Here is a 25,536-nt window from a genome sequence, read left to right on the forward strand (position 1 = left end):
AAAATGTTTCTAAAAAACTTTTAATAAGAAACTGTTTATGATAACATACAGAGTGAAAAGAATAAGACGCCAAAACTGTATTATACTATGATTCCACATAGATTTAAACAGTCTCTTCCTGGGAGTGCTGTTAGCAAGACAGCAGAATAGGTAGTCCCAGCTCCCATCTCCCCAATAAAAATATTGAGTAATCAATGATTTATGGACCAAAATACCTACTAAGACAATACCATAATCCAGTGAAGAGGTTGTAGTACCCCAGGAGAGCACAAAGCCAAGAAACCCACGCTGAAACAGGTAAGAAGAGTGATTTCATGTTACCCACATCAACCCCTCCCTGAAGCTGGCATGCCTCAGCACCAGAAGAGAATGCCCTGGCCCCTGACATCTCTCATGTGGGAAAGGAAAGAGGTCTTTGATATTCTGGCTTTTCAGAGGGCTGCCTGGGTAATGGCTTAATCTTGGTTCAATTGGAATACTGAGGGAACTACAATAGTGTGGATACCCGGGCACTGCTAAGAACAAAGGGAAGTGGTGGGTGGTTCGCTGCAGTCAGCACAGCTTGATGCAATTGGGAGAAAAGGTGGTCAACCTGAAGCTTCTACTTTGGGAGGGCTGAAGAAAGGTAGAGTGTGTGGCCCTCATTTCAGCTCTTCTTGTCCCCAAGGGACTAATTTCTTTCTCACCTCACTCACAGCACTAACAGAACTAGCATAGCTTGGAAGCCTGAAGGACACTTAGAACAGAGTAGAGAGACAGGTGGCTTGCTGTGGCTGGCACAGTTAGTGTACTTGATTTCTCCCTTGGGAGGGAGAGAGAGAGGAGCAGAGTATGCATCCAGCATTCTGGCTTTTTGGAGGGCTATCTCAGGGAGTGGTATCTGACTCTCCTGATTCAGGGAACTGAGGCACACACTTGGTGGCTGCTTAGAACAGGGGACAGCTGGGTAGCTTCCTGCTCTAAAATCAGATAACTTGCAGTGTTGCAGACAGACATCAGAGGGTGCAAGGATTATGGGCTCCTGAAAAAGGATTCAGAGTTCCCTAAAATCTGTTGCAAAGATGACTGGTGAGGGGCTTCTGCTCTAGCAAGCCAATCTCTATATTGAAAGAGGTGGCTGATTCTTCAAATGTGCAGATCCCAATACAGCTACAAGAGACAGAAGAAACAGGAAAACATGGTTCATTGGAACAAAATGAATTTCCAGAAATCGACCCTAAAGAAACAAAGGTATAAGAATTACCTGCATAAACATTGTAAAGATGCTCAACAAGCTAAAAAAAAGATGAATAAACAAAATGAGAATATCAACAAAGAGAAAATATTTAAGGGAACTAAATAGATATTTTCAAGCTGAAGAATATAATAACTGAAATGAAAAATTCAGATGAGAGGCTCAAGAGCAGAAAACAAAGAAGAAAGAATGAGCAAACTTGAAAATGGGCCACTTGAAATTATCCACTCAGAGAACAAAGATAAATAAGAATGAAAAAGAGTTAAGAGAGCCTTAGGCATTAATGGTACACATCATTATGCAGACCAACACATTATGGAAATTCAAGAAAGAGCAGAAAGAAGAAAGAGGGCACAAAGCTTATTTACAGAACGCTTCTGAAATCTGAGGAAGGAAACAGACATCTAGATTCGAGAAGCCTAATGACAACCAGGATTAATGGAAATAAATTACACTGGGACCAATGACCAAATTATAAAAAGTCAAAGAAAAACAGAGGACTTTGAAAGTAGCAAAAGAAAAGTGATTTGTCTGTGTATTTCTCAGCATAAATGATCCAGGGCCAGAAGTGACTGTGATGATATGTTCAAGGTGCTCAAAAAAACAAACAAAGAAACAAACAAACAAAAAAAACCACTTGCCACACAAGCATATTACACCCAGCAAAACTACCCTTTAAAAATGAAAGATATAAAGACCAATGGAACAGAACAGAGCCCTCAGAAATAATACCACCCATCTACAACTATCTGATCTTTGACAAACCTGACAAAAACAAGAAATGGGGAAAGGATTCCCTATTTAACAAATGGTGCTGGGAAAACTGGCTAGCTGTATGTAGAAAGCTGAAACTGGATCCCTTCCTTACACCTTATACAAAAATTAATTCAAGATGGATTAAAGACTTACATGTTAGACCTAAAACCGTAACAACCCTAGAAGAAAACCTAGGCAATACCATTCAGGACATAGGCACAGGCAAGGACTTCATGTCTAAAACACCAAAAGCAAAGGCAATAAAAGCCAAAATTGACAAATGGGATCTAATTAAACTAAAGACTTTCCGCACAGCAAAAGAAACTACCATCAGAGTGAACAGGAAACCTACAGAATGGGAGAAAATGTTCGCAATCTACTCATCTGACAAAGGGCTAATATCCAGAATCTACAATGAACTCAAACAAATTTACAAGAAATAAACAAACAAACCCATCAAAAAGTGGGTGAAGGATATGAACAGACACTTCTCAAAAGAAGACATTTATGCAGCCAACAGACACATGAAAAAATGCTCATCATCACTGGCCATCACAGAAATGCAAATCAAAACCACAATGAGATATCATCTCACACCAGTTAGAATGGCGATCGTTAAAAAGTCAGGAAACAACAGGTGCTGGAGAGGATGTGGAGAAATAGGAACACTTTAACACTGTTGGTGGGACTGTCAACTAGTTCAACCATTGTGGAAGACAGTGTGGCGATTCCTCAGGGATCTAGAACTAGAAATACCATTTGACCCAGCCATCCCATTACTGGGTATATACCCAAAGGATTATAAATCATGCTGTTATAAAGACACATGCTCATGTACGTTTATTGCAGCACTACTCACAATAGCAAAGACTTGGAACGAACCCAAATGTCCATCAGTGTTAGACTGGATTAAGAAAATGTGGCACATATACACCATGGAATACTAAGCAGCCATAAAAAAGGATGAGTTCATGTCCTTTGTAGGGACATGGATGAAGCTGGAAACCATCATTCTCAGCAAGCTATGGCAAGGACAAAAAACCAAACACCGCATGTTCTCAGTCATAGGTGGGAATTGAACAATGAGAACACTTGGACACAGGAAGGGGAACATCACACACCGGGGCCTGTTGTGGGGCGGGGGGAGGGATAGCATTAAGAGACATACCTAATGCAAATGACGAGTTAATGGGTGCAGCACACCAACATGGCACATGTATACATATATAAGAAACCTGCACGTTGTGCATAGGTACCCTAGAACTTAAAGTATAATAATATATATAATATATATTATATATATATACAATATATATTATATATTGTATATATATATAATATATACATACAAAAGAAAGAAAGATAATATTTTCTTAGGTAAATGAAAGTTGAGAGAGTTCATCACTGCTAGACTTGCCTTACAAGAAAGGCTAAAGGGAGTTCAACTTGAAATGAAAGAATGCTAAACAGAAACAAGTATAAAGCTCAATAGCAAAAGTAAACAGAGACAGGACTTGGTATCCGTGGGAGATTTGTTCTAGGACCCCTGATGGACACCAAAATCCATGGATGCTCAAGTCACTTACATAACATGACACAGTATTTGCATATATCCTATGTATATCCTTCTGTACACTTTAAATCATCTCTAGATTACTCATGATACCTAATAAAAGGCCTACACATCACTTCATTGGCATAGATTCAACATAGTACTCAGCATGTAGAAAATTCAAGTTTTGTTTTTTGAAACTTTGTGGAACTTTTTTTTTCTGAATATTTCAATCTCAGGTTGGTTGAATTCAAATGCAGCAATCACTGATACGCAGTGCTGAGCATATGTAGGAAAAATATACAATACTTTAATGTTGTAATAGTGGTGTGTAAATGACTTTTAACTCTGGTATAGAAATTTTAAAAAAAGTATTAAAATACTTTACCTATAAATATACATTAGTGGGAACAGAATACAAAAGGATATAATTTGTGAGGGAGTAAAAGCATAGTTTTGGCATATGACCTGAAATCATTATCAGCTTAAAATAGATCATTATAACTGTTTTATGTAAGCCCCATGGTAAGCAAACAAACAAACAAAAAAACCCCTAAAAGATACCCAAAAGAAAATGAGAATAAAGAAATGTTATTACAAAAAAAAAAAGGAATACTAATAAGAGTGAAGTAAAAAAGTGACATGACAGAAAATAAATAGCAAAATAGCAAGAGTGTTTCTCTATTGATAATTACTTTAAATATGAATGGATTAAACTCCCAATCACAGCTGGGAGTGTGGTTGAATGTATTGAGAGAGAGAGAGAGAGAGAGAGAGACAGAGACAGAGGGAGGGAGGGAGGGAGGCAGAGAGAGAGAGAAAGAAAAACCCAAGTATAAGCTGTCTACAAGAGACTCACTTCAGATTTAAAGACACACACACCTGAACATGAAATAAGGGAAAAAATATTACATGCAATCGGTAACAAAAAGAGCAGAGGGGTAGCCATACTTATATTATACAAAATAAGTAAAATACTGTCAAGAGAGAAAGAATGACATATAATAATGAGTCAATTCATCACACAGTTATAACCATTATTAGTACATATGCATCTATCATCAAGGCACGTAAATATATAGAGTAAACATTGACAGGACTGAAGGTAGAAATTAACAAGAGTAGGAGATTTCCGCTCCCCACTCTCTATAATGTACAGAACTTCTAGACAAAAGACTAATAAAGAAACAGAGAACTTGAAAAATGCAATACACCAAATATCCTAGCAAACATATACAGAACATTCCACTCAACAGCATGAGAATATATATTCTTCTCAAGCGCACATGGAACATTCTCTGGGATAGATAAAATTCTAAGTTACAAAACAAATCTTACCAAATTTAAGAAGACTGGAATAATAGCAAATATATTGTCCAATCACAAAGAAAGGGAAGTAGAAATTAAAAACAGAAGGAAAATGGAGAGTTCACAAATATGTGGAAATTAAGCAACATGATCCTGAACAATCAATCGGTCAAAAAAAAAATCAAAAAGGAAATTGGACAATAATTTGAGACCAACAAAAATGGACGAACAATATGCCAAAACTTGTGGAAGGAACAAAAGTAGTACCAATAGGCAAGTTTATGGTAATAAACACTTAACATCAGAAAAGAAGAAAGATTTAAATAAACGACCTGTTTTTACACCAGATAAAGTAATGCAAAGTTAGCACAGGAAAGAAACAATAAAGATTAGAGCAGAAATAAACGAAATAGAGAAATGAAAATCAAAGTCGGCACAGGAAAGACACAGTAAAGATTAGAGCAGAAATAAATGAAAGAGAGAAATGAAAATCTAATCAAACATTAGAGCAGAAATAAAAGAAATAGAGAAATGAAAAAATAAAACTAAAAATTTATTTTCAAAAGATCAACAAAATTGACAATCCTTTAGCTGGACTAAGAAAAAAATAGAGAACACTCAAATAAGTAAAATCAGAAATGAAACAGGAGGTATTGCAACTGATGCCACATAAACTAAAAGGATTCTAAGAAACTATTATGAACAATTATACACCAACAAATTGGGAAACCTAGAAGAAAGGGATAAATTACTAGAAACCTACAATCTACCAAGATGAATTATGGAGAGGTAGAAAATCTGAACGGATCTGTAATAATAAGGGATTGAATCTGTAATGAAAACCCTCCCAACAAAGGAGAGTTTAGGACCAGATGGCTTCACCAGTGAATTCTACCTAACAGTGAAACAACTAATGCCAATCATTCTCAAACTGTTCCAAAAAACTGAAGAGGAGGGAACACTTCCAAACTCATTTTATGAGGCCAGCATGACCCTGATATCAAAATCAGAAAACAGTACTGCAAGAAAACTACTTGCCAATATCCATTATGAGCATAAATGCAAAAACTCTAAACATAATGCTGGCAAACTGAATTCAACAGTACATTAAAAGGATCATATACAATGACCAAGTGAGATTTATCCTTGGCATGTAAAGGTGGTTCAACATATGAAAATCAGTCAAAGTGATAAAATGCATGAACAGATCAAAGGATAAAAATTACACAAACATCTCAATGATGCAGGAAAGCGATGAAATTCAATATCCTTTCATGATTAAAAAAACCCTCAAAAGAGATAGAGTTTCAAATGATCTTATATGTAGAAAACCCAAAGATTCCCCAAAAACCTATTAGAATAAATAAATTCAGCAAAATTGCAGGATACAAAATCAACCATCAGTTCCATTTCTATATGCTAACAATGAACAATCTGAAAAGGAAATGAATAATACCATTTACAACAGCATCAAAAACTATTAAAAAATACTTAAGAATAAACTTGATCAAGAAGGCAAAAGACATATACACTGAAAACTATAAAACACTGCTGAAAGAAATTAAAGAAGACACAAATAAATGAAAAGACATTCCATGTTCAGGGATTCAAAGATTTAACGTTATTAAAATGTCCATACTGCCCACAGCGACCTACATATTCAATAAAATCCCTGTGAATATCCCAGTGGAATTTTTTACAGAAAAAGAAAAAAAAAATTCCAAAATTTATATGTAATCATAAAAGACTCTGAATCTCTGAATAAGCCATAAATGATACTGAAAAAGAAGAACAAAGCTGTAGGCCTCACATTCCTGATTTCAAAACATATTACCAAGCTACAATATCAAATCAATATGGTTCTGGCATAAAGACAGACACATGCATAGACCAACAGAATGGAACACAGAGCTCAGATAAATTCAACACATATACGGGGGGAAGCTGGAACCCTTATGTACTGTTGTTCAGGTATAAAATGGTATATTGCTTTGGAAAACCATATGGAGTTTCTTCAAAAAACTGAAAACAGAACCATATGACCCCACAGTCCTACTTCTGGGTATTTATCCACAAGAAATGAAATTAGGATCTTGAGAGATATTTGCACTCCATGTTCACTGCGGCATTACTCACAAAAGGTGGAAACGACCTAAGTGTCCACTGAAGGATGAATAAAGAATATGTACTACAGTAGGCTCCCCTTATCTATCCATGTGGGATGCATTCTAAGACCCCCAGTGGACGCCTGAAATTTTGAATAGTACCAGACCCTATATATAGATGACCCTTAAAGAGAATGGGCTTGAACTGTACAGATCCACTAATATGCGGACTGTTTTCCATCAAATGAGGACTAATAATATGGCACTTGTGGGGCGTGAAACCCGAGTATGCAGAAGCCAACTTTTCTTATATGTGGATTCAACAGGGCTGACTGCAGGACTTTGAGTATGTGGGGACTTTGGTATATAAGGGGGGTCCTGGAGCCAATCCGTTGTGTGCATGGAGGGATGACGGTATACTATGTTTTCTCCTATACATACATACCTAACATAAAATTTAATTTATAAATTAGTCACAGTAAGAGATTAACCATAATAACTAACAATAAAATAGAACAATGATAACAATATGCCACCATCACTGTTCTCTGGGGCTATTAAGTAAAATAAGGGTTACTTGAACACAAACACTGCGATAGCTGGACAGCTGATGTCATCACAGAGATGTCTATTAAGTGACTAAAGGATGGGCGTACATAGGATGGCTATGCTGGACAAAGGGATGATCCACAGCTGGTCAGGATGCAGCAGGATTGAGAAAGATTTCATTACGCTACTGAGAACAGCATGCAACTTAAAACTTAAAATCGTTTATTTCTGGAATTCTCCACTGAAAATTTTTTAACATCAGCAAACAAACTGCAGAAAGTGAAACCACAGATAAGGAAGACTACTGTACACACATATACTGGACCTCGTTTAATTATTTCATCGAGTTTTGTGGATTTTTTATCTGCTTTACTTTTACCTTTTGCAAGTAAAGAACTGTTCCCTTCAGTACAGCATAAAAGGTTTTCCATCCTCGTTTTCCTCTTGGAGCTAGAAAGGGGGGAAAAATGTAAAATTTTATTTGACATCAGCATTTTAGAAAGAGAATCTAAATGATCAACATAGTGACAGTGTTTCAATATTCTACCTAGCTACCAAAAATAACAACAATAAGAACCAAAATTTTCTGAGCCTTATGGTGTACCAGGCGGCATTCTAAAATGTTTTCCATATACGATCTTAATATTTACAATGCTCCTACCAGGTTGGTGCTATTTCTCTCTTCTTACAAAACTGAAACACAAGGCAATAACTTGCTAATGGTCCCACAACTAGGAAGAGTAGAAGGCTGAAAAACCAGGTAGCATGGCTGACAACAGACTGGGTAAGCACAGGAAGCATACTGGAAATACATAGCAATCCAAGAGAAAGCTTAAAAAGCTCATGTACCAGAGCCTTTATAGCTTCTTCAGAGACTCTAGAAATCACAAAGTAGTCTCAGAATATGAAAGGACCACTTTTGGCATTTCTCCCATACCCCCCTCAACCAGACTGCAAGTTTAAATATTATTACTCCTATTGCAACCTGTGCATATCTCTACTGAGGATCTTGCTGTAATGTACTATTTTCGTCTAAATGTCTCTTTCACTAGACTATGTATGACTTGATAGGAGGTATCCTTCATCTTTAGAATTCACCAAATCGAGTATACTGCAAGGCAGACATTAAACACAATCATACAAATTATCCAAAATAATTAATTATTTCAGAAGTCCTTAAATTTCTTCTGTTTATATTTTTCTGGATATGAAGTAAATTTTCTCTATTGACTTGTATAAACTCTTACAAATTGTTCTAAAGCAAAAAGCAATAGATTAGCAAAACAGTTTAGGATTTATTATCTTAATATAATTAAAATCTATAACTGGAAAATGTTATTGCTTGAATGTCATTTTTCTAAACATGTCTGCTGAAATAGACAGGGAAAGCCATTTACTCATGCTCTTGTATCAAACATGTGGCTGTGTGTGGTCTGTCTTTAACCTGGATGCCTGACTACATTAGAAAGTACATTATTGTCAACCAAATCCTTTAAATCTCTTTTGACTGAATACTCAAGAATTCTTAGACTTGGAACTAGGTGAATAGCCACTTACAGAACACAGGCAATCCTGCCAACACCATGCTGAGATATCCACCTGGCAAGAAAGGATTCAAAATATCCACCCTGCAGGTTTCCAAGGGAGATAATAAATATCATCTCTTCTGTCTCCACTAGGTGAGGCTTAAAGGTATACTAAAAATACATATAACCAAAAAAAAGCATACCATTACTTCTGTTGTAAAGCAAAAAAGCAACTAATAAAAACAGATAACCATACATCACATATAAAATAAATATTCACTACATTGTTCAATAGATGTGAAATTCTGATACTGCCAACATGAGCACTGTGCACACAGAAGAGACCAGGGCTGAGAGGGCTGCTGCAGAGCAGGACCTCAGGCGGCATAGTGTGCAGGAGGCACCTGACTTGAAAGCAGACCAGCTGGTTTCCAGCCCCTTCACAGTCTCACCTGGTCTGAAAACGATCCTCCCACCCACCAGCCCCTAACAAGTCACTCTACTGCTGTACTTTTGCTTCATTTTAAAATGTGTGTAATTCCTAGAACTGAAGGCAAAGCATTGGCTAATGCTGGAACGGAACCTGGAGAAAATATTTTTGTTTTTAACAGAAGAGCCATAGGTCCTGAAGTATAAAGGCTTTCCCCGAGCCCTAAAACTAATTTATTGGCATCTTGAGATCCCTTTAGTTCAAAAATCTATACATCTACGTTTCTACTTTTGCAGTAGATCAATTAATCCAAGTACATGTTTACAAAATTTTAAACAGCTCTTTCTCATTACTACACTAAGCCTACTAGAAAGAGATTCCAAAGAGCTCTCCAAGCGAAATGTGATTTTAAAAGTCACCCATGAGTGACTAATGCCCACTAAGTCGGTTACTTAGTAACTGACTTACTTATTGTACTCACTTACTGCAGTCTCTACTTTTCTATTTCCCACAAAAGTATAAAACTTAACCTTATCTTTGGCCAGTTACAATTTAGTAATCTAACCCAAGGATGAAACAACCTATAATCCTCCCAAAAAGATAACTAGGGAGCAATTATTCAACAGTATTTAGCTGTTGTGCTATAAAAGCACTGCTCTAAGTGCTCTGACACTTATTAATCCATTTAACTCACACCATAATGCTAAGAGTAAGGTACTATTGATACTTCCATCTTACGTGAGACAGATGGGTGCAATCAAGCAGAATTCAGGGGAAGAAGGGACTACTGTGCACTAAAGTGGGCTGGGAAGGCTCTCTAGAGCAGGTGCAACTGCTCTGATTTGACAACCACACATACAGTGCCGCTGTTGCCACTGGACCCTTGGGGAGGCTCTTCAAGCAAAACACAATGAGCTGGATGCTAATGAATGACAAGCACTGGTCCTCATCATGAGGACTGTAGAAGGAGTTAAAGTGATTTCACAGCACGTGTGTTTTATTAAACACACAGAGCTCCGTAAAGAGTTGTAACTTCACATAATGAACTTGATGAGAGGAAGAGTGAAAAGATTACTGATAGGAAACCTAATGCAGCAACTGACAGGCTTTAACTACAAGGGCTGTGGGGAATCAATAGGCTGACATCCTTTAATATCCAGGTATCTTCCGTGAGAAAGTGTTTACTGAGTTTGATTAAAAGACACCATTTTACATGTGAGCCCATCTTTTCACTGCAGTTTTTACTATGCATACTTAAGGTCCAAAGACAATCAATTGCTTTCCTTCTTGAAAATACAAGAAACTTTTAGGGTTTTGATTCCAACAATCTGCCTCTAACCTTACTTTAGCTTTTCTTTTTTTTAATGCTATTGAAACAGGCATCATTGTTTTTCTATAACATGCTACTGTCAGTTTAATGTTTACTTTTATCTTTATTGATCACTTCTTTCTGTACCTCAGATTGTTTTTTGGAGGCCATTTTCAATTACTTCTTGAAGTCTACCCTTTAGAAGTTCCTTTAGTGAGGAGGGTCTTTTGGTGGTCAATCTTCTATTTTTGTTTGTATAATAAATGTCCTTATTTCATTAAAAATTCCAAGTTGATAACTGCTTTTTCTTATGAAGACATTATTTCACTATCTTTTGGCTAACACCATTGTTGCAATGTCGATAGTGTTTAGATCTGTGTGCCCACCCAAATGTTTTCTTATGAAGACATTATTTCACTATCTTTTGGCTAACACCATTGTTGCAATGTTGATAGTGTTTAGATCTGTGTGCCCACCCAAATCTCATGTTCAACTATAATCCCCAGTGTTGGAGGTGTAGCCTGGTGGGAGGTGATTGGGTCATGTGGGTGGTTTCTCATGAATGGTTTAGCACCATCCCCTTCTCATGACAGTGAGTAAGTGAATGCTCGAGAGATCTGGTTGTTTAAAAGTGTGTAGCACCTCACCCAGTTTGCTTGCTCCTTCTCTGGCCATTTGAAGTCCTGTTCCCCCTTCACTTTCAGCTATGACTGTAAGTTTCCTGAGGCCTTCCCAGAAGCTGAACAGATGCCAACATCATGCTTCCTGTACAGCCTGCAGACCCATGAGCCAATTAAACCTCTTTTCTTATAAATTACCCAGTCTCAGGTTTTCTTTATAGCAGTGTGAAAATGGACCAATACAGAAAATTGGTACTGTGAAGTGGGGCATTGCTTATAAAGATACCTGAAAATGTGAAAGCAACTTTTGAACTGGATAAAAATCAGAGGTTGGAAGAGGGTGGAGGGCTCAGAATAATACAGGAAGATGAGTGAAAGTTTGGAAATTCCCAGAGACTGGATGAATGGTTATGACCAAAATGCTGGCAGTGATATGGACAGCAAAGGCAAGGCTAACAAGGACACAGATGGAAATCAGGAACTTACTGGGAACTGGAGTACAAGTCACTTTTGTTATGCCTTACCAAAGAACATGGCTTGCACTGTGCCTTTGCCCTAGGGATCTGTGTAACTTTGAACTTGAGAATGATGATTTAGAGTATCTGGCAGAAGAAATTTCTAAGCAGGAAAAGTGCTCAAGATGTGACCTGGCTGTTTCTAACATCCTATGCTCATATGTGTGAGCAAAGAAATGACCTAAAACTGGAAGTTAAATTTAAAAGAGAAGCCGAGCGTAAATGTTTGAAAAATTTGCAGCCTGGCCACGTGATAGAAAAAAAAAGGCCTATTTCCAGAAGAGGAATTCAAACAGGCTGCAGAAATTTGCATAAATTAGAAAGAAGCCAAGTGCTATTAGCCAAGACAACGGGGACACGGCCTTGAAGGTATTTCAGAGAACTTCACAGCAGCCCCTCTCGAGGCCTAGGAGGGAAGAATGGTTTCATGGGCCAGAGCCAGGGCACTGCTGCCCTGTGAATCCTCGGGACACTGCTCCTTGCATCCCAGCCTCTCCAGGTTCAGCCATGGCTCAAAGAGGCCTGGGTACAGCTTGGGCTGCTGCTACAGAGCATGCTGGCCATAAACTTTAGTGGCTTCTACGTGGTTTTAAGCCTGTGGCTACACAGAGGACAAGAACTGAGGCCTGGGAGTCTCCACTTAGATTTCAAAGGATGTATGAAAAGTCTGGATATACAGGCAGAAGCCTGCTGCAGTGGTGGAGCCCTCATGGAGAATTCTCTACTAGGGCAGTGTGGAGGGCTAATGCAGGGTTAAAGCCCTCACACAGAGTCCCAACTGGGGTGCTACCTAGTGGAGCTGTGAGAAAAGGGCCACTGTCCTCCAGACCCCAGAATGGTAGAGCCACTGACAGCTTGCACCATATATGCCTGGAAAAACCGAAGGCAGTCAATGCCATCCCATGAGCGCAGCTGCAGGGGCTGAACCCTGCAAAGCCACAGAGACAGAGCTGTCCAATGCTGTGGGAGCCTACCCCTCACACCAGTGTGCCCTGGATGTTAGACATGGAGCCAAATAACAATTTTTTGGATCTTTAAAATTTAATGACTGGCCTTCTGGGTTTCAGACTTCTGTGGAGCCTGCAGCCCCTTTTTTTTTGGTCCATATAATCCTTTTGGAATGGGAATATTTTCCCAATCCCTGTATCCCCATTGTATCTTGGGAGTAACTAACTTGTTTTTGATTTTACAGGTTCATAGGTAGAAGGAACTAGCTTTGTCTCAGATGATACTTCAGACTTTGGATTTCTGAGTTAATGGTGGAATGAGTTAAGACTTTGGGGAACGTTGGGAAGGCATGATTGTATTTTGCCATGTGAGAAGGACATGATATTTGGGAGCAGCCTGGGGCGGAATGATATGGTTTAGATCTGTGTCCCCACCCAAATCTCATGCTAAATTGTAATTCCCAGTGTTGGAGGTGGGGCCTGGTGGGAGGTAATTGGATCATGATTCATCAATGGTTTAGCACTACCTCCTTGGTGCTGTTCTCATGATAGTCAATGAGTGCTCATGAGATCTGGTTGTTTAAAAGTGTGGAGTACCCCTCTTCTCTTTCTCCTCTGGCCATGTGAAGTGGTGCTCCCCCTTTACGTTCCACCATAATTCTAAATTTCCTGAGGCCTTCCCAGGCACTGGGCAGATGCCAGCAACATGTTTCCTGTATACCCTGTGGATCTGTGAGCCAATTAAACTACTTTATAAATTATCCAGTCTCGGGTATTTCTTCAGATGAGTGTGAGAATGGACTACTACAGATTTCTACCCTGAGCCTAAACGCTACGTCTAAGCACAGGTTTCTTTTAATTTACACAGACTGCTGTTCTTTGAGCTTCCTGTGTATTATTTTGAAAAACCTGTAGACATTATATCTTTGAATAATGTCTCTCCTCTATCATCTTCATGATTGTAACCTGACACTCCATTCTAACTTCTCACTTCATTCCACTTGTGACTTATTCACTCTTTCATATTCTCCATCTCTCTGTACTTCTGTGCTAAATGCTGTGTAATTTTATCTTCAGTACTGGTAGGCCACCTAGATCCAAAAATGCCCTGAAGGCTTAGCATCCCCAGGGTTAGCCACCTCCCCACATTTGTACTCATGCTTTATTCCTGGCCTAACAGGATTTCCCTTTCATTGTTACAGGCTTATCCATTCAGATAAAAGTTATTTAAAAATATTTCATCTATCAGTTTTAGATGTTTTATTATGGGAGAGTTTCAGGATCTGTAGGCCATCACATTGCAAAAAATAGATTCTCTATTGCATTTTTCTTTCCTTCTTTTTATAAAAAGGGAAGAATTTATGCACAAACTTTGTTATCTAGGAAGAATTCATTTGGAGCAGGATGCAGAAGATATTGCAGGGTGAGAACAAGGAGAGAAACTGGAACAAGGGGAACCAGTAAGGAAATTATTACAGTAGGTGAGATAAGAGAAAAAGGCCAGAACATGAATAGAGGCATACGATACATTAAGATAAAATGGAAGGAAAGGGAAAGGCATTAACATTAACTAAGCACCTACACTGCAGCACTCTGGGTGTTGGGCTAACGTCATACCTATACGTTCTACGTGTTCCAAACAATCTTTTTCAGGTAGGTATTATTGTCTCTGTTTTATATTTTACGCCCCCATTATTAACTATATTTACATTTCTGAAAGGTAGAGTATGCTCCCAAGGAAGCTACCCATCTAAGGATTTCAAAGCTACTGTACAGGACAATTAAGTAAATATTTTCTAAAGATGCATTAAGAAGTAGAAAATAGCCAGGTGACAATTCTTTGCAGTGGTCGGTCTGCTACTCCTGTGAGGTGGGCACTGAAGGCAGGAAGGGAGATGATGAGATGAGAGGGAAAGATAACCAGGTACTTTCTCTAATCTCACTCAACTATAGGACCTTCAAAGGCATCCCTGCTCATGACTACAGATCTCAGAACAGAGGCAAAGTCTCTGTGCCTGCCCCCTCAGGTGCTCCCAGCTCCACATTTCTGCAGAATAATTATCTAATATTACTAATAATTACAGAAGTAGTAATAGCACAGCAAATGATTGCTGAACACATACTGTTTAAAGCACTGTTCCAAGATTTGACCGGTATAAACAAAAGCCCATAAGTCTATGAGGGATCCACGGTTATAACCTCCATCTCACAGATGTGGAATCTATGACCACCTTCCTCCCACCTCCTATGAACCGGCAGCACTTGTTTCTCCATAGCACTGGGCGCTTTCACTCTGGTTTCCATACAGGGAAAGGCCAGCTAAACCAGATTCGGTAGGCAATGTCTTGGATAAATCTGGGATCTAGGAGTGATATTAAAATTACTTAAGAGCTGAAGCTGGGCACGGTGGCTCACGCCTGTAATCCCAGCATATAACAAGACTCCACTGCTACCAGAAAAAAAAAAAAAAAAAAAAAAAGAAGTCAGGTGTATTAGTACATTCTCACACTGCTAATAAAGACATACCTACGACTGGGTAATTTATAAAGGGAAAAGGCTTAACTGACTCACAGTTCAGCATGGCTGGGGATGCCTCAGGAAATGTACAATCATGGCAGAAGGGGAAATGATTATGTCCTTCTTCACATAGCAGCAGCAAGGAGAAGTGCCGAGCAAAAAGGGGAAAAGCCCCTTATAAAGCCATCAGATCTCAGGAGAACTCACTCATTATCATGAGAACAGCATGAGAGTAATGGCCCCCAACAATTCAATTACCTCCCACCAGGTGGGAACTACAATTCAGGATGAGATTTGGGTGGGGACACAGCCAAACCATATCACCAGGCATGCTGATGCATGCCTATATTCCCAGCTACTTGGGAGGCTGAAGCAGGAGGACTGTTTCAGTCCAGGACATTGAGGCCGCAGTGAGCCATGATCGGGCCACTGGATTCTATCCTGGGTTACAAAGTGAGACCCTGTTTCAAAAAAAAAAATTATTTAAGAGTTGATTCAGGAGCTACCTTGAGCTATTGGGAAAAGCACTGTTCCAGTCAGATTGAAGGGGCATCCACAGTAAATGGTCTGTACCAGTACACCGTCTCTGAATATCAGCTCTGGCTTGGGGGCTGCTTCCTGACCAGTATGGGTGAAATTAAGAAGTGAATGAAACCAACAAGCTGCTGTGATCGTTATTCTGAGTCACACTCACATACACATGAAGACCACATTTCTGCCATATAAAAATTCGCAGTTCCTCCAAAGATGGGTGATATTGGAGCCATCAGTAAATCTTCAATATTACAAACCAGTTATTATTTTCTCTTTATTACTAATTTGAAGAAACATATTTGGAAATATAAAGTACGGTGAATAATATTTTGGCTTCAGTTATTACCACTGATTTTTGTAAAAGTGAAATGCTTAACGGGGAATGAAAAGACAGTATCACCCCTCTTTCATAAAGAGGAAGATATAAAATATTTCTAAACAATAAAATATTCATTAACGAGTAATAATGGATTTATGCCAGAAAAGTTTTTTTTTAATCCACCAAAAGGTATAAGCTTCATGCAGAAGTTTATATTTGCAGGCTATACTCTCCAACTTTTCTTCTCAACTGAACTGGAAATGGATTGTGTTTAAGATTTTACTGTTCCAATTTTCTATTTCATTCAAATGGCAGAGCATTTGTTCCTACATCAAAATCTTGTCCTGTTTTTTGACCACTCATCTCTCTGGGTGCCCTGATCATCTATTTTTTTCCTTTTCCTCATGTTTACTATCAGAAAGTCACAATGTGGATAGAAAGTCATAATATGGATAGAAAGACATAGTATGAGCATTGCCTATTGTTTTCATTTAATACATTAATCTTTACTTCCTGTCTGTTGTCTTGAAAATATTCTCCCATTGTTCCACGTAAAATGACAAAAATACCATTTTATTCCCCTCAGAGTAGAGAGAAAGAATTAGCCAGATACACATTAATGAGAAGTAATTCATTTTTCAGGGCCTCACGAAGAGTCTTGGCGTGAAGGCCGACAATGCAAATCCTGCCAGGCCAAGAAACAGGTATGTGGGGATGAGGTAGTTCTAATGCAAAATATGTTGAATTTCCTGAGGTTAACGGAGAAAGATATTCACAATATAAAGCAATCCCAATGATGGCATTCCAAAATAAACCCAGCACTTTAATGAACTTGAAAACAAAGATATACTTAGCATAAGTTCTGTACTAATATAAGTGAGACATCATCTATACTAGCTGTAAAAAGCACAAGGCATTTTTAAGACTGTTCTATTTTCTCAGTGATAGAACTAAACAACTTAAAGTATCTTTAAAACAAAATCCTTAAAGTATGTAGCCTAAAGCATGAAGAAACAGGCTACCTTGATAAGAAGGGAGTTCTGAAGTTCTAATCAATGACACAGTTGAAGATACAACTCATGCAGGGAGGAGTCTGCTTTCTGCAATTGATGTGCAAACAATTTAAATAAGTTCATAGATGACAGACTCACAGATGATTAAGTGAAGTTAAGGGTAATCCTGTATATTAACCTCTAACTTTCTTTTACAAAATATCCTCAGGCATCACAAGATATTCTGTTACATCTTAATTAAGAGAGCAGCTCAGGCACTTTTAGATTACTGCTTGAAGCAATCAAGTCCAAGCTGAGCACAGTATGAGTCACACAGTATTCCAGTATTCAGCAAGTGATAGTATTAATTATCCCTGGTTTATAGCAGCGTGGTAGAACTAAAACAGTACTATTACTACTATATATTCCTAATCACTTATCTTTGAAACACTTAAGGCAATTTACACATTACAAAAAAAACACTTAATCCTTATAGTCTTTCTCTTTTATAAAAGGATGCTTTGTCAACTCTATTTTATAAAGGAAAAAAGTAGGGCAGCCTTGTAGGAACTGTTAAAGCAAACTAAATATGGCCTTAGAAGGACTCTATACTTCTTTATTTGAGTCCTTGTGGATGAACTGCAACCTAACTTAATAGGTAGACAAGACTGAAAACCTAACTTAGGAATATGCACCTGTAACAATACCTGAGTCTTGGCCAATCCCAGTAGCTGTACTTCAACCACTCATACACTGCTGAGCGTTCAAACTGTATTCAAATAAGGTACGTGCTGAGCTGTAACCAACCCAGTTGTTTCTGTACCTCACTGCTGATTTCTGTATGTCACTTCCCTTTGTTTGTCTATAAATTTGTTCTGACCACGAGGCATCCTTGGAATCTCTCTGAATCTCCTGTGATTCTGGGGGCTGCCTGATTTCAGAATCATTCATTGCTCAATTAAACTCCTTTAAATTTAATTGGGCTGAAGCTTTTCTTTTAACAGAACCTACACCTATTGATTTTCCCAGAAAATTATTTCCTTTTCTTATATAATAGCAACCAATGCATATTTTGATAGAGAATAAAAAATGAAAACAAAGAGAGAATTGGAAGAATATTCTATCCAAAGTGTTCCCTAGTGGGGTGCTATTCATTCTGGATGTGGCTCTATTCCTATAAGAGGTCTCAAGACTTTTACCCTAAAATGTTCTGAAATGCCAGAAAGTATCATAAACTGGGAGCTAGGCACTTAGATTTCATTCACACCATGATGCCCACTATTTCTCCGCTTTTGGACAAGTAATCTAAACATCTCTGGTTAAAAATCTATACAATGAATCTACTACGATGTGCCATAATTACTTTACAATGTTGTTGAGTTAATCTGGGTACATAAGATTATTAGGACACATTCCCTACCCCTAAATAATTTATATATACAGGCAGTAACATTAACAATGAAAGTTAATTCAACATGATAAACTGTATAAACTAAATGGTAGCATGGCACTAACCTAAGACAATCACAGTGGGGATTCCAGGAGGTAAAACGAGGAGGAGGTCATTAATTCTGCTTATGAATAGGATTTAGAGGTTAGAGAACGCTTTAAATGAGGGTGTAATTTAATGTAGGATTTTGGGAAAAAAAATAGGTTTTTCTTTTAACCTTCACCTTTTGTACAGTATGTTAGCAGGAAGACATGGAATCAAAATGTGGATTCCAATTTTGGAAGTCTCAAAACATTGCAAATTATCATCATCCTTTAGCAAGACAGACTAAGAACAACAGTTAAAACACATAATTTTTTATTTTTTAAGAGGACACATTTTAGAACCAGAGAACCTGGTTTGAGATACTGGCTTCACCTGAGTGACCTTGGACAAGTCACTTAGCCAGTCCTATGCTTTACTTTCTTCCTGTATAAAACAGTTTTTCTGAGACTTAGATGAGTTAATATATGCAATCCTTTGGATTTTTTTTTAATTAAAGATACTGAATGCTAAAGAAAATGCATCAAATTTTCATGCTAAAACACAAAGAAAGACTTTTTTTCTCACTTCTGTGAAAATAAGCAATTTAAATCTAAGTTGCTGGAACTTTATTAGAGCCTTAAGGGAATGTGATTAAGGGACCTGGATCACATTAACAGGCAGCTGTAACCTAGGAAGCTGTAAGCTTTGCTTCTCTGATTGTTTGTCTGATTACAGATTAGCCTTTTTCCTTATCTACACTGTTTTGTAAAATGTTGCAAATGACTAAAAGGCACCAGGGAAGACCCCTTCTTGCTTAACTGTTGATCTTCATTACAGATTAATTTCCCTCTTACCTTTCTCACACAAAGACTTGATGATGACTATCACATTGTCTAAGGTGGAATGTTAAATGAACTCTTTTAAATTGGGAAGTAAATGATAACAAGCTGTAAAGAAGAAAAACAAGTTGTACGGAAAAGAAAAATAACTAAATTATTATAACCCACAAAGCAGCCTTAAATAAAAAAGTTACAATCCTACAAAATTTCTTTGTTTTCTGCCCATATATAAGCAAGACCTTAAGTTTTTACTTCAGAGCACTGGCCTCATTTCTCTGGAGTCCATGTTTCCCAGATTCTTGCTTGAATAAACTCTAAAATTGGATTCTGATGCTTTCAGTTACTTCAGGTTGACATATCATTCATGTATTCAGAATTTTTTTTGTAAGTCAATGTTTGAGAACATCGCTTTAACGTTACTGATGCATTTTTTTTTTTCTTTTGAGACGGACTCTTGCTCTGTTGCCAGACTGGAGTGCAGTGGCGTGATCTCGGCTCACTGCAACCTCCACCTCCTGGGTTCAAGCCATTCCCCTGCCTCAGCTTCCGCAATAGCTGGGACTACAGGCGCCCGCCACCCGCCTGGTTAATGTTGTTGTATTTTAGTAGAGATGGGTTTCACTATGTTGGCCAGGATGGTCTTGATCTCCTGACCTCGTGATCCGCCTGCCTCGGCCTCCCAAAGTGCTGGGATTACAGGCATGAGCCACCGCACACGGCCTACTGATGCATTTTTAACAGAAACACTAAGCACATACCACCCTTAACTGGGAAGAGAGCTAAGTGTGACACATTTACTCCGATTAATATATTTATTGTTTTCATTTTGTCCCAAGTCCTGTATTGACATTGGAGATATCAAACATGAATGCAAACAATAAAAGTAGACAATAGAAGAGACAAAAGCTGTTGGAGAACTTTCTACCCAAAAGATGAGCCACAGAGTCGCTCAGATCTAACTTAAAAACAAGTATCTTTCCCCACTTGGCCAGGAGACGGTTTCACTGGCAGCCATTACTAGACGTGCAGGAAGAATTTACATGGCTTGGGCTGAGGTTGGAAAAGAGGTCAGAACACAACAAGAGCATGCATCATTAGCTAAGGGTTACCGGAAACGCATGTGGGAAGCAACAAAACCCAAAATGACTCTCACTACATCATTTTTTTCAGGAAAAATATAAACACCAGTGATAGAGACAGGAGGCAGCCAAGGACCCCTCCTGCCCCCAACACCTGACGAAATCCCGCCTTGAAGCCTAAAACAGCATGAGGGATGAAAAACCAGACTGCCGGTCCGGATGAAGCCCACCCTTTTCCCCAAATGATTCTTTCTGAATAACGCCCATCTGCACATCGGGAGGAGGGGGTGGGGCCTTGGGAAGTTTGCACTGTTTGCAGGGGGGAGGAGCCTGGTCTCTCTTGTTTCTGTGTGGTAAGGTGGGATTTAATCCCTGAGATGGAGAGCCTGTTAGCAGGACTCTATCTCACTTTGCTGATGCGTATTTCCTTTTTCATGTCTGCCTAATAAATTCCACTTGTCACCCTTCTACGTGTCTGCGAGTCTAATCTTTCCTGGTCATGTGACAAGAACCCCGTTTTTTATTCCTGCAACGCTAGAGTCACAGAATTATTTTTTGAATCTTAATGAATGATACCTCACATTCTCTATGGCTAGAATGTTCCTCTCCCAGATACCATGACTTGGCCCCTTCACTTCAGTTAGGTCTCTGCTCAAATGTTATCTGTGAAACATAGAAAACGGCATCACTACAGTTCAGTGCTCTAAAGCAGAATCCATTCTCAGGGCTGCCTGCACCACTGGCAACCTTGCAAAATAACCCAGTACCTTGCCTTGAATCCTTGAAGTGCACCTAACCACCACAACCATGATATCCTGAAAAACAGCTGAATTTCGCCAGCGCTGCAACTCCTAAACAGCAACAATAAATGAACTATAGACTTGTGCTAAGCCGGCCGCCTCCACCCATGATAATTCCTTCAAAACAACTTGTGTAATCCTTTAGTTTCCTCTGAAAAACCCTCACTTGGTTTGGAACACAATTTGGCTTACAGCCAAATCTGTGTCTCCTGAATTATAATTCCTAAGAGCCCAATAAATGTCTTGTCTTACTGCATTGCGGTCTGGTTTGTCATCTCTTCTTAGTTGACATGCCTCATCCTGGGGTTTCCTCTAATCACTCTCTGCAACATAGGACGTGTATGCTTCCTTCAGTATTTCCTAACCTTGACTTTACTTTTCTTTGGGTCAGTTAACAGCTGTATAACTTATCACAAAGTTTTTATTAAGCTTCCCTAGCATTAGAATAAAACCTTGAAGGCAAGTACTTTGATTTGTTGCTGCATCCACAGAGCAGATTAACCCCTTCTCCCGCATCCCCCCCCAAAAAAAATCAGATGTCCTAAACTAGCATGTAGATGGCATCATTCAACAAATATTACCGGGAATTTTTTTTTTTTAGTGCTTAATCTTTTAGGTAAAACGCAGGTTGCTTAAAGAGAAAAGAGGAGGTAGAATAAAATTGTGGTCGATTATTCCAATAAGACATTGAATATGGGAATAAGGTTATCAGTAAACACCCAGGCTCAAAAGGAACAAATAAGGCTTAATACATTACTGTAGGTTTTCACGGGTTAATTAAAGAATGAACATTTGTGACAAGTGACTTCAAACTTCTATCAAACAAATGACATTTCATATACATATTTTTTTCTTTTGAGACAGGGTGATTACAGCTCACTGCAGCCTCCAATTGCCAGGCTCAAGCAATCCTCCCACCTCAGCTTCCCAAGAAGCTGGGACTACAGGTGTGCACCATCATGCCTGGCTAATTTTTTTTTTTTTTTTTGGTTTTCATAGACACAGGGTCTTGCAATGTTGTCCCGGCTGGTCTCAAACTGCTGGGCTTAAGCAATCCTCCTGCCTCAGCCTCCCTAAGTGTTGAAATTACAGGTGTGAACCACTGCACAGGCCTCATAATTCTATAAAGTATATCTGACTGAAGGAATATGCTGGAGAACTTGATGTTTTTAATAATCACTTCAAAAAGTTAGGCATAACAAAAAGTTCCTGAAATTCAATGCTAGATATGAATTCTAAATTTCTTTTCAAAGAATATGTCAATATGTTCAATTCTTTGCCTTCTACTTTTAAACTTAACTTCCTCGTAAAGCAACCTTTTTCGATTACCTACTCTACCCTGACTCATTCTGATCACCTGCCGCACCCTACATTCCAATCACCTGCTCCACCCTAACTCATTCCAATTACCCCCAACCTGCTCTGCCCTGACTCCTGCCAAAGCACTCACCCAGTCACTCTCTTTAAATTAGTCAATCAGAATTAGTTTAGCCTGTGCGGTCTAACCGTAGCCAATAAGGGAATGACACAGCAGCAGGGGCCACGTGCATCACGGATAAGAACCCCTTCCCTTCCCTTGTCCAAGTATGTGCTCACCATTGTTCCATCAGTAAGGGCGCACCCTTCTATATAGAAGTAATGTGTCTTGCTGAGAATTAAAAAGAAAATTTTATATTTGGGTGATATTTTCTTTTGTGGCACTGAAACTTTATATATAACATTTAATAAGTTCGTTTATGTGAAAGGTGTGAACATTGATCAAGAAAATCAAGCATACTATGATTTTTTTCATAATATCTAGAGCAATTTCTAGACCTTTTTATATACCTTCTAAGAGCAGGGTGTTAAAATAAATGTAAGGTTAAATCATTGCAGTCTATCTGAGAAGAGCAGGTAACTGCTGAATCAGACAAGTGGGCTTGTCAAGTGACACCAAATCAGGTTTCCTCAACCTCTGAAGCACCCCAGAAGCCAGGGAAGGACAGAGCGAAGACCCTGCTGTGCACGCATTTCTACAACTAGCAATTCAAATAAGCTATTTTAATTGTAAAACAGCCCAAGGCCCACGGGCATCTTTAAAATGCCTCCGGGCAAAAACAGCTGAAGGTCAATAAAAATAACTCAAAGTGGCTGATGAGCAGCCTCCAGACAGAATCTGTTCTCCAAGGAATATGACAACAGCCTTACTTGCTTTTCCCCAACCTAGGAGCTCCAAAAGTGACTTCAAGCTCTGCCTACTGATAGGTGTTCCTGGCCCTCATTACAGGGCGAGGGCTCTGGCTTACCACTCATGCGCAGGAGCCAGAAAACAGTCTTCTGCTACAGACTGCACCTGAGGTGATGCCACTCCATGATGGCCTCTTAGCTTTTCCCAACTCAGAGCACGTTTCTTCCATTTATCAGATGTCCGGTGCGTTCAAGTGCTCTTCACTGAGGAAAACCAAAATACCCGACCCTACAATACATTTCTTTGACATATTTTTGAGACGGCCTTTCAGAGGCCCTGCAAACAGAAGTAGCTCTGCAAAGCTATCTTTTGTGGGGGAGATTTGCATCTGTAGAGAGAATCTGTATTGATGGCGGCCAGGCATTCTCCGAGGCCTTCCCTTGTCTGGATCTAGGAAAGATTAACTCAGTGTCTGACATCTTTAAGGGTCTGAAAGAAACATTCACCATCTATTCTCTCTCTCTCTCATCATGCCTAGGTTTTACCACCTACTTGTGAGATTTCATTTACTTAACAGGAACACCTTTGCTAGCCAGGCCTCATCTTCCTCTCTTTTCATAACCTGTTTTGATCCTAGCCCCCATTCTTTCTGTAACTTCAATTATAAGGTAAAAGTTTCTCTACTCCATTGAGGGTCATGTAATCAATCTATGATTTTCCCCTGTGTGCATGTTAATAAATTTGTACACCTTTTCTCTAATTAACCTGCCTTTGGTGAGTTGATTTTTCAGTGAACCTTCAGAGGGTGATGGGGAAGTTTTTTTCCTGGATGACCCCTACAGTATAGAACCTTCTAATCATTTTACTATGTACACACATGCAAAACAGAGATATTATATTTGTTAATTTTAAACTTTTCTACTGGCCGGGCATGGTCGCTCATACCTGTAATCCCACCATTTTGGGAGGCTGAGGTGGGTGAATCACCTGAGGTAAGGGGTTCGAGACCAACCTGACCAACATGGTGAAACCCCATCTCTACTAAAAATTCCAAAATTAGCTGGTCGTGATGGTGGGTGCCTATAATCCCAGCTACTCGGGAGGCTGAGGAAGGTGAATCACTTGAACTTGGGAGGCGCAGGTAGCAGTGAGCCGAGATTGCACCATTGCACTCCAGTCTGGGTGACAAGAGCGAAACTCCATCTCAAAAACAAACAAACAAAACTCTTCTATTTATATATCATATATTGTAAGCCCATAATAAAATTCTAAGCTCCCAACTGCCTGAATGAACCCCACTCTTGGTGAAGGGGATTCCAAAGGAACTTGAAAAACCAGTTTAGGACATGACAGAAAGGGGGTGTTGGACATGCCTCATTATGCCCTCCTCCCTTTGGAGTTTAGGCACAACTGACCAGCACTAACACTAAAATGGAGATCCTGACACTGACAAAACAGACTCTTAGTAGCACTAAGATACCAATTTCAACCTGACTCTCATATAGCATCACATAATGGATAGCAGGTCCTAAGGGAAATCAAAGTATTGTACCCCAAAATGCATTTTCTTTGACATATTTTGAAATGGTTCTGCAAAGCCGTCTCTAGTGGGGGAAATCTGCATTCTATAGAGCATCTCCCTCCCTTGCTAAATCTTTTCTGGAGAGTCTGGTATCTTTTAAGGTCCAGTAAGAGACATTTGACATCTATTCTCTCTGAAGTCTATAATTTAGAGACTTCATCTATATAACAAGAAAACCTTGGCTTCCACCCCACCCCCTCAACTTAACTCAATATTTATTTATGCTGACTATAACTCTTCAGGTAAAGCTTAAGTCTTTCAACCAACTGACAATCAGGAAATCTTTCAATCCATCTATGACCCGGAAGCCCCTGCTTCCAGGTGTCCTGCCCTTCTGGGCTAAATCAATCAATGTATGCCTTATATGTGTTGATTTATGTCT

General features: G+C 39.0%; 1 protein-coding gene across 23 annotated transcripts in view; it reads right to left on the bottom strand.

Annotated features, from left to right (window-relative positions):
* The window catches only part of PSD3 (pleckstrin and Sec7 domain containing 3), a 728,752-nt gene that overhangs the window by 64,036 nt on the left and 639,180 nt on the right, over positions 1-25,536 (bottom strand). For all 23 annotated transcript variants that reach the window (XM_063816241.1, XM_024345060.3, XM_024345058.3 and 20 more), the window contains one exon: positions 7,884-7,954. In XM_063816241.1, coding sequence (XP_063672311.1) covers positions 7,884-7,954 — 71 coding nt within the window. The remainder of the gene's footprint in view (positions 1-7,883; positions 7,955-25,536) is intronic.

The sequence above is a fragment of the Pan troglodytes genome, chromosome 7, assembly GCF_028858775.2.
Source record: "Pan troglodytes isolate AG18354 chromosome 7, NHGRI_mPanTro3-v2.0_pri, whole genome shotgun sequence".
NCBI classification, from domain to species: domain Eukaryota; kingdom Metazoa; phylum Chordata; class Mammalia; order Primates; family Hominidae; genus Pan; species Pan troglodytes.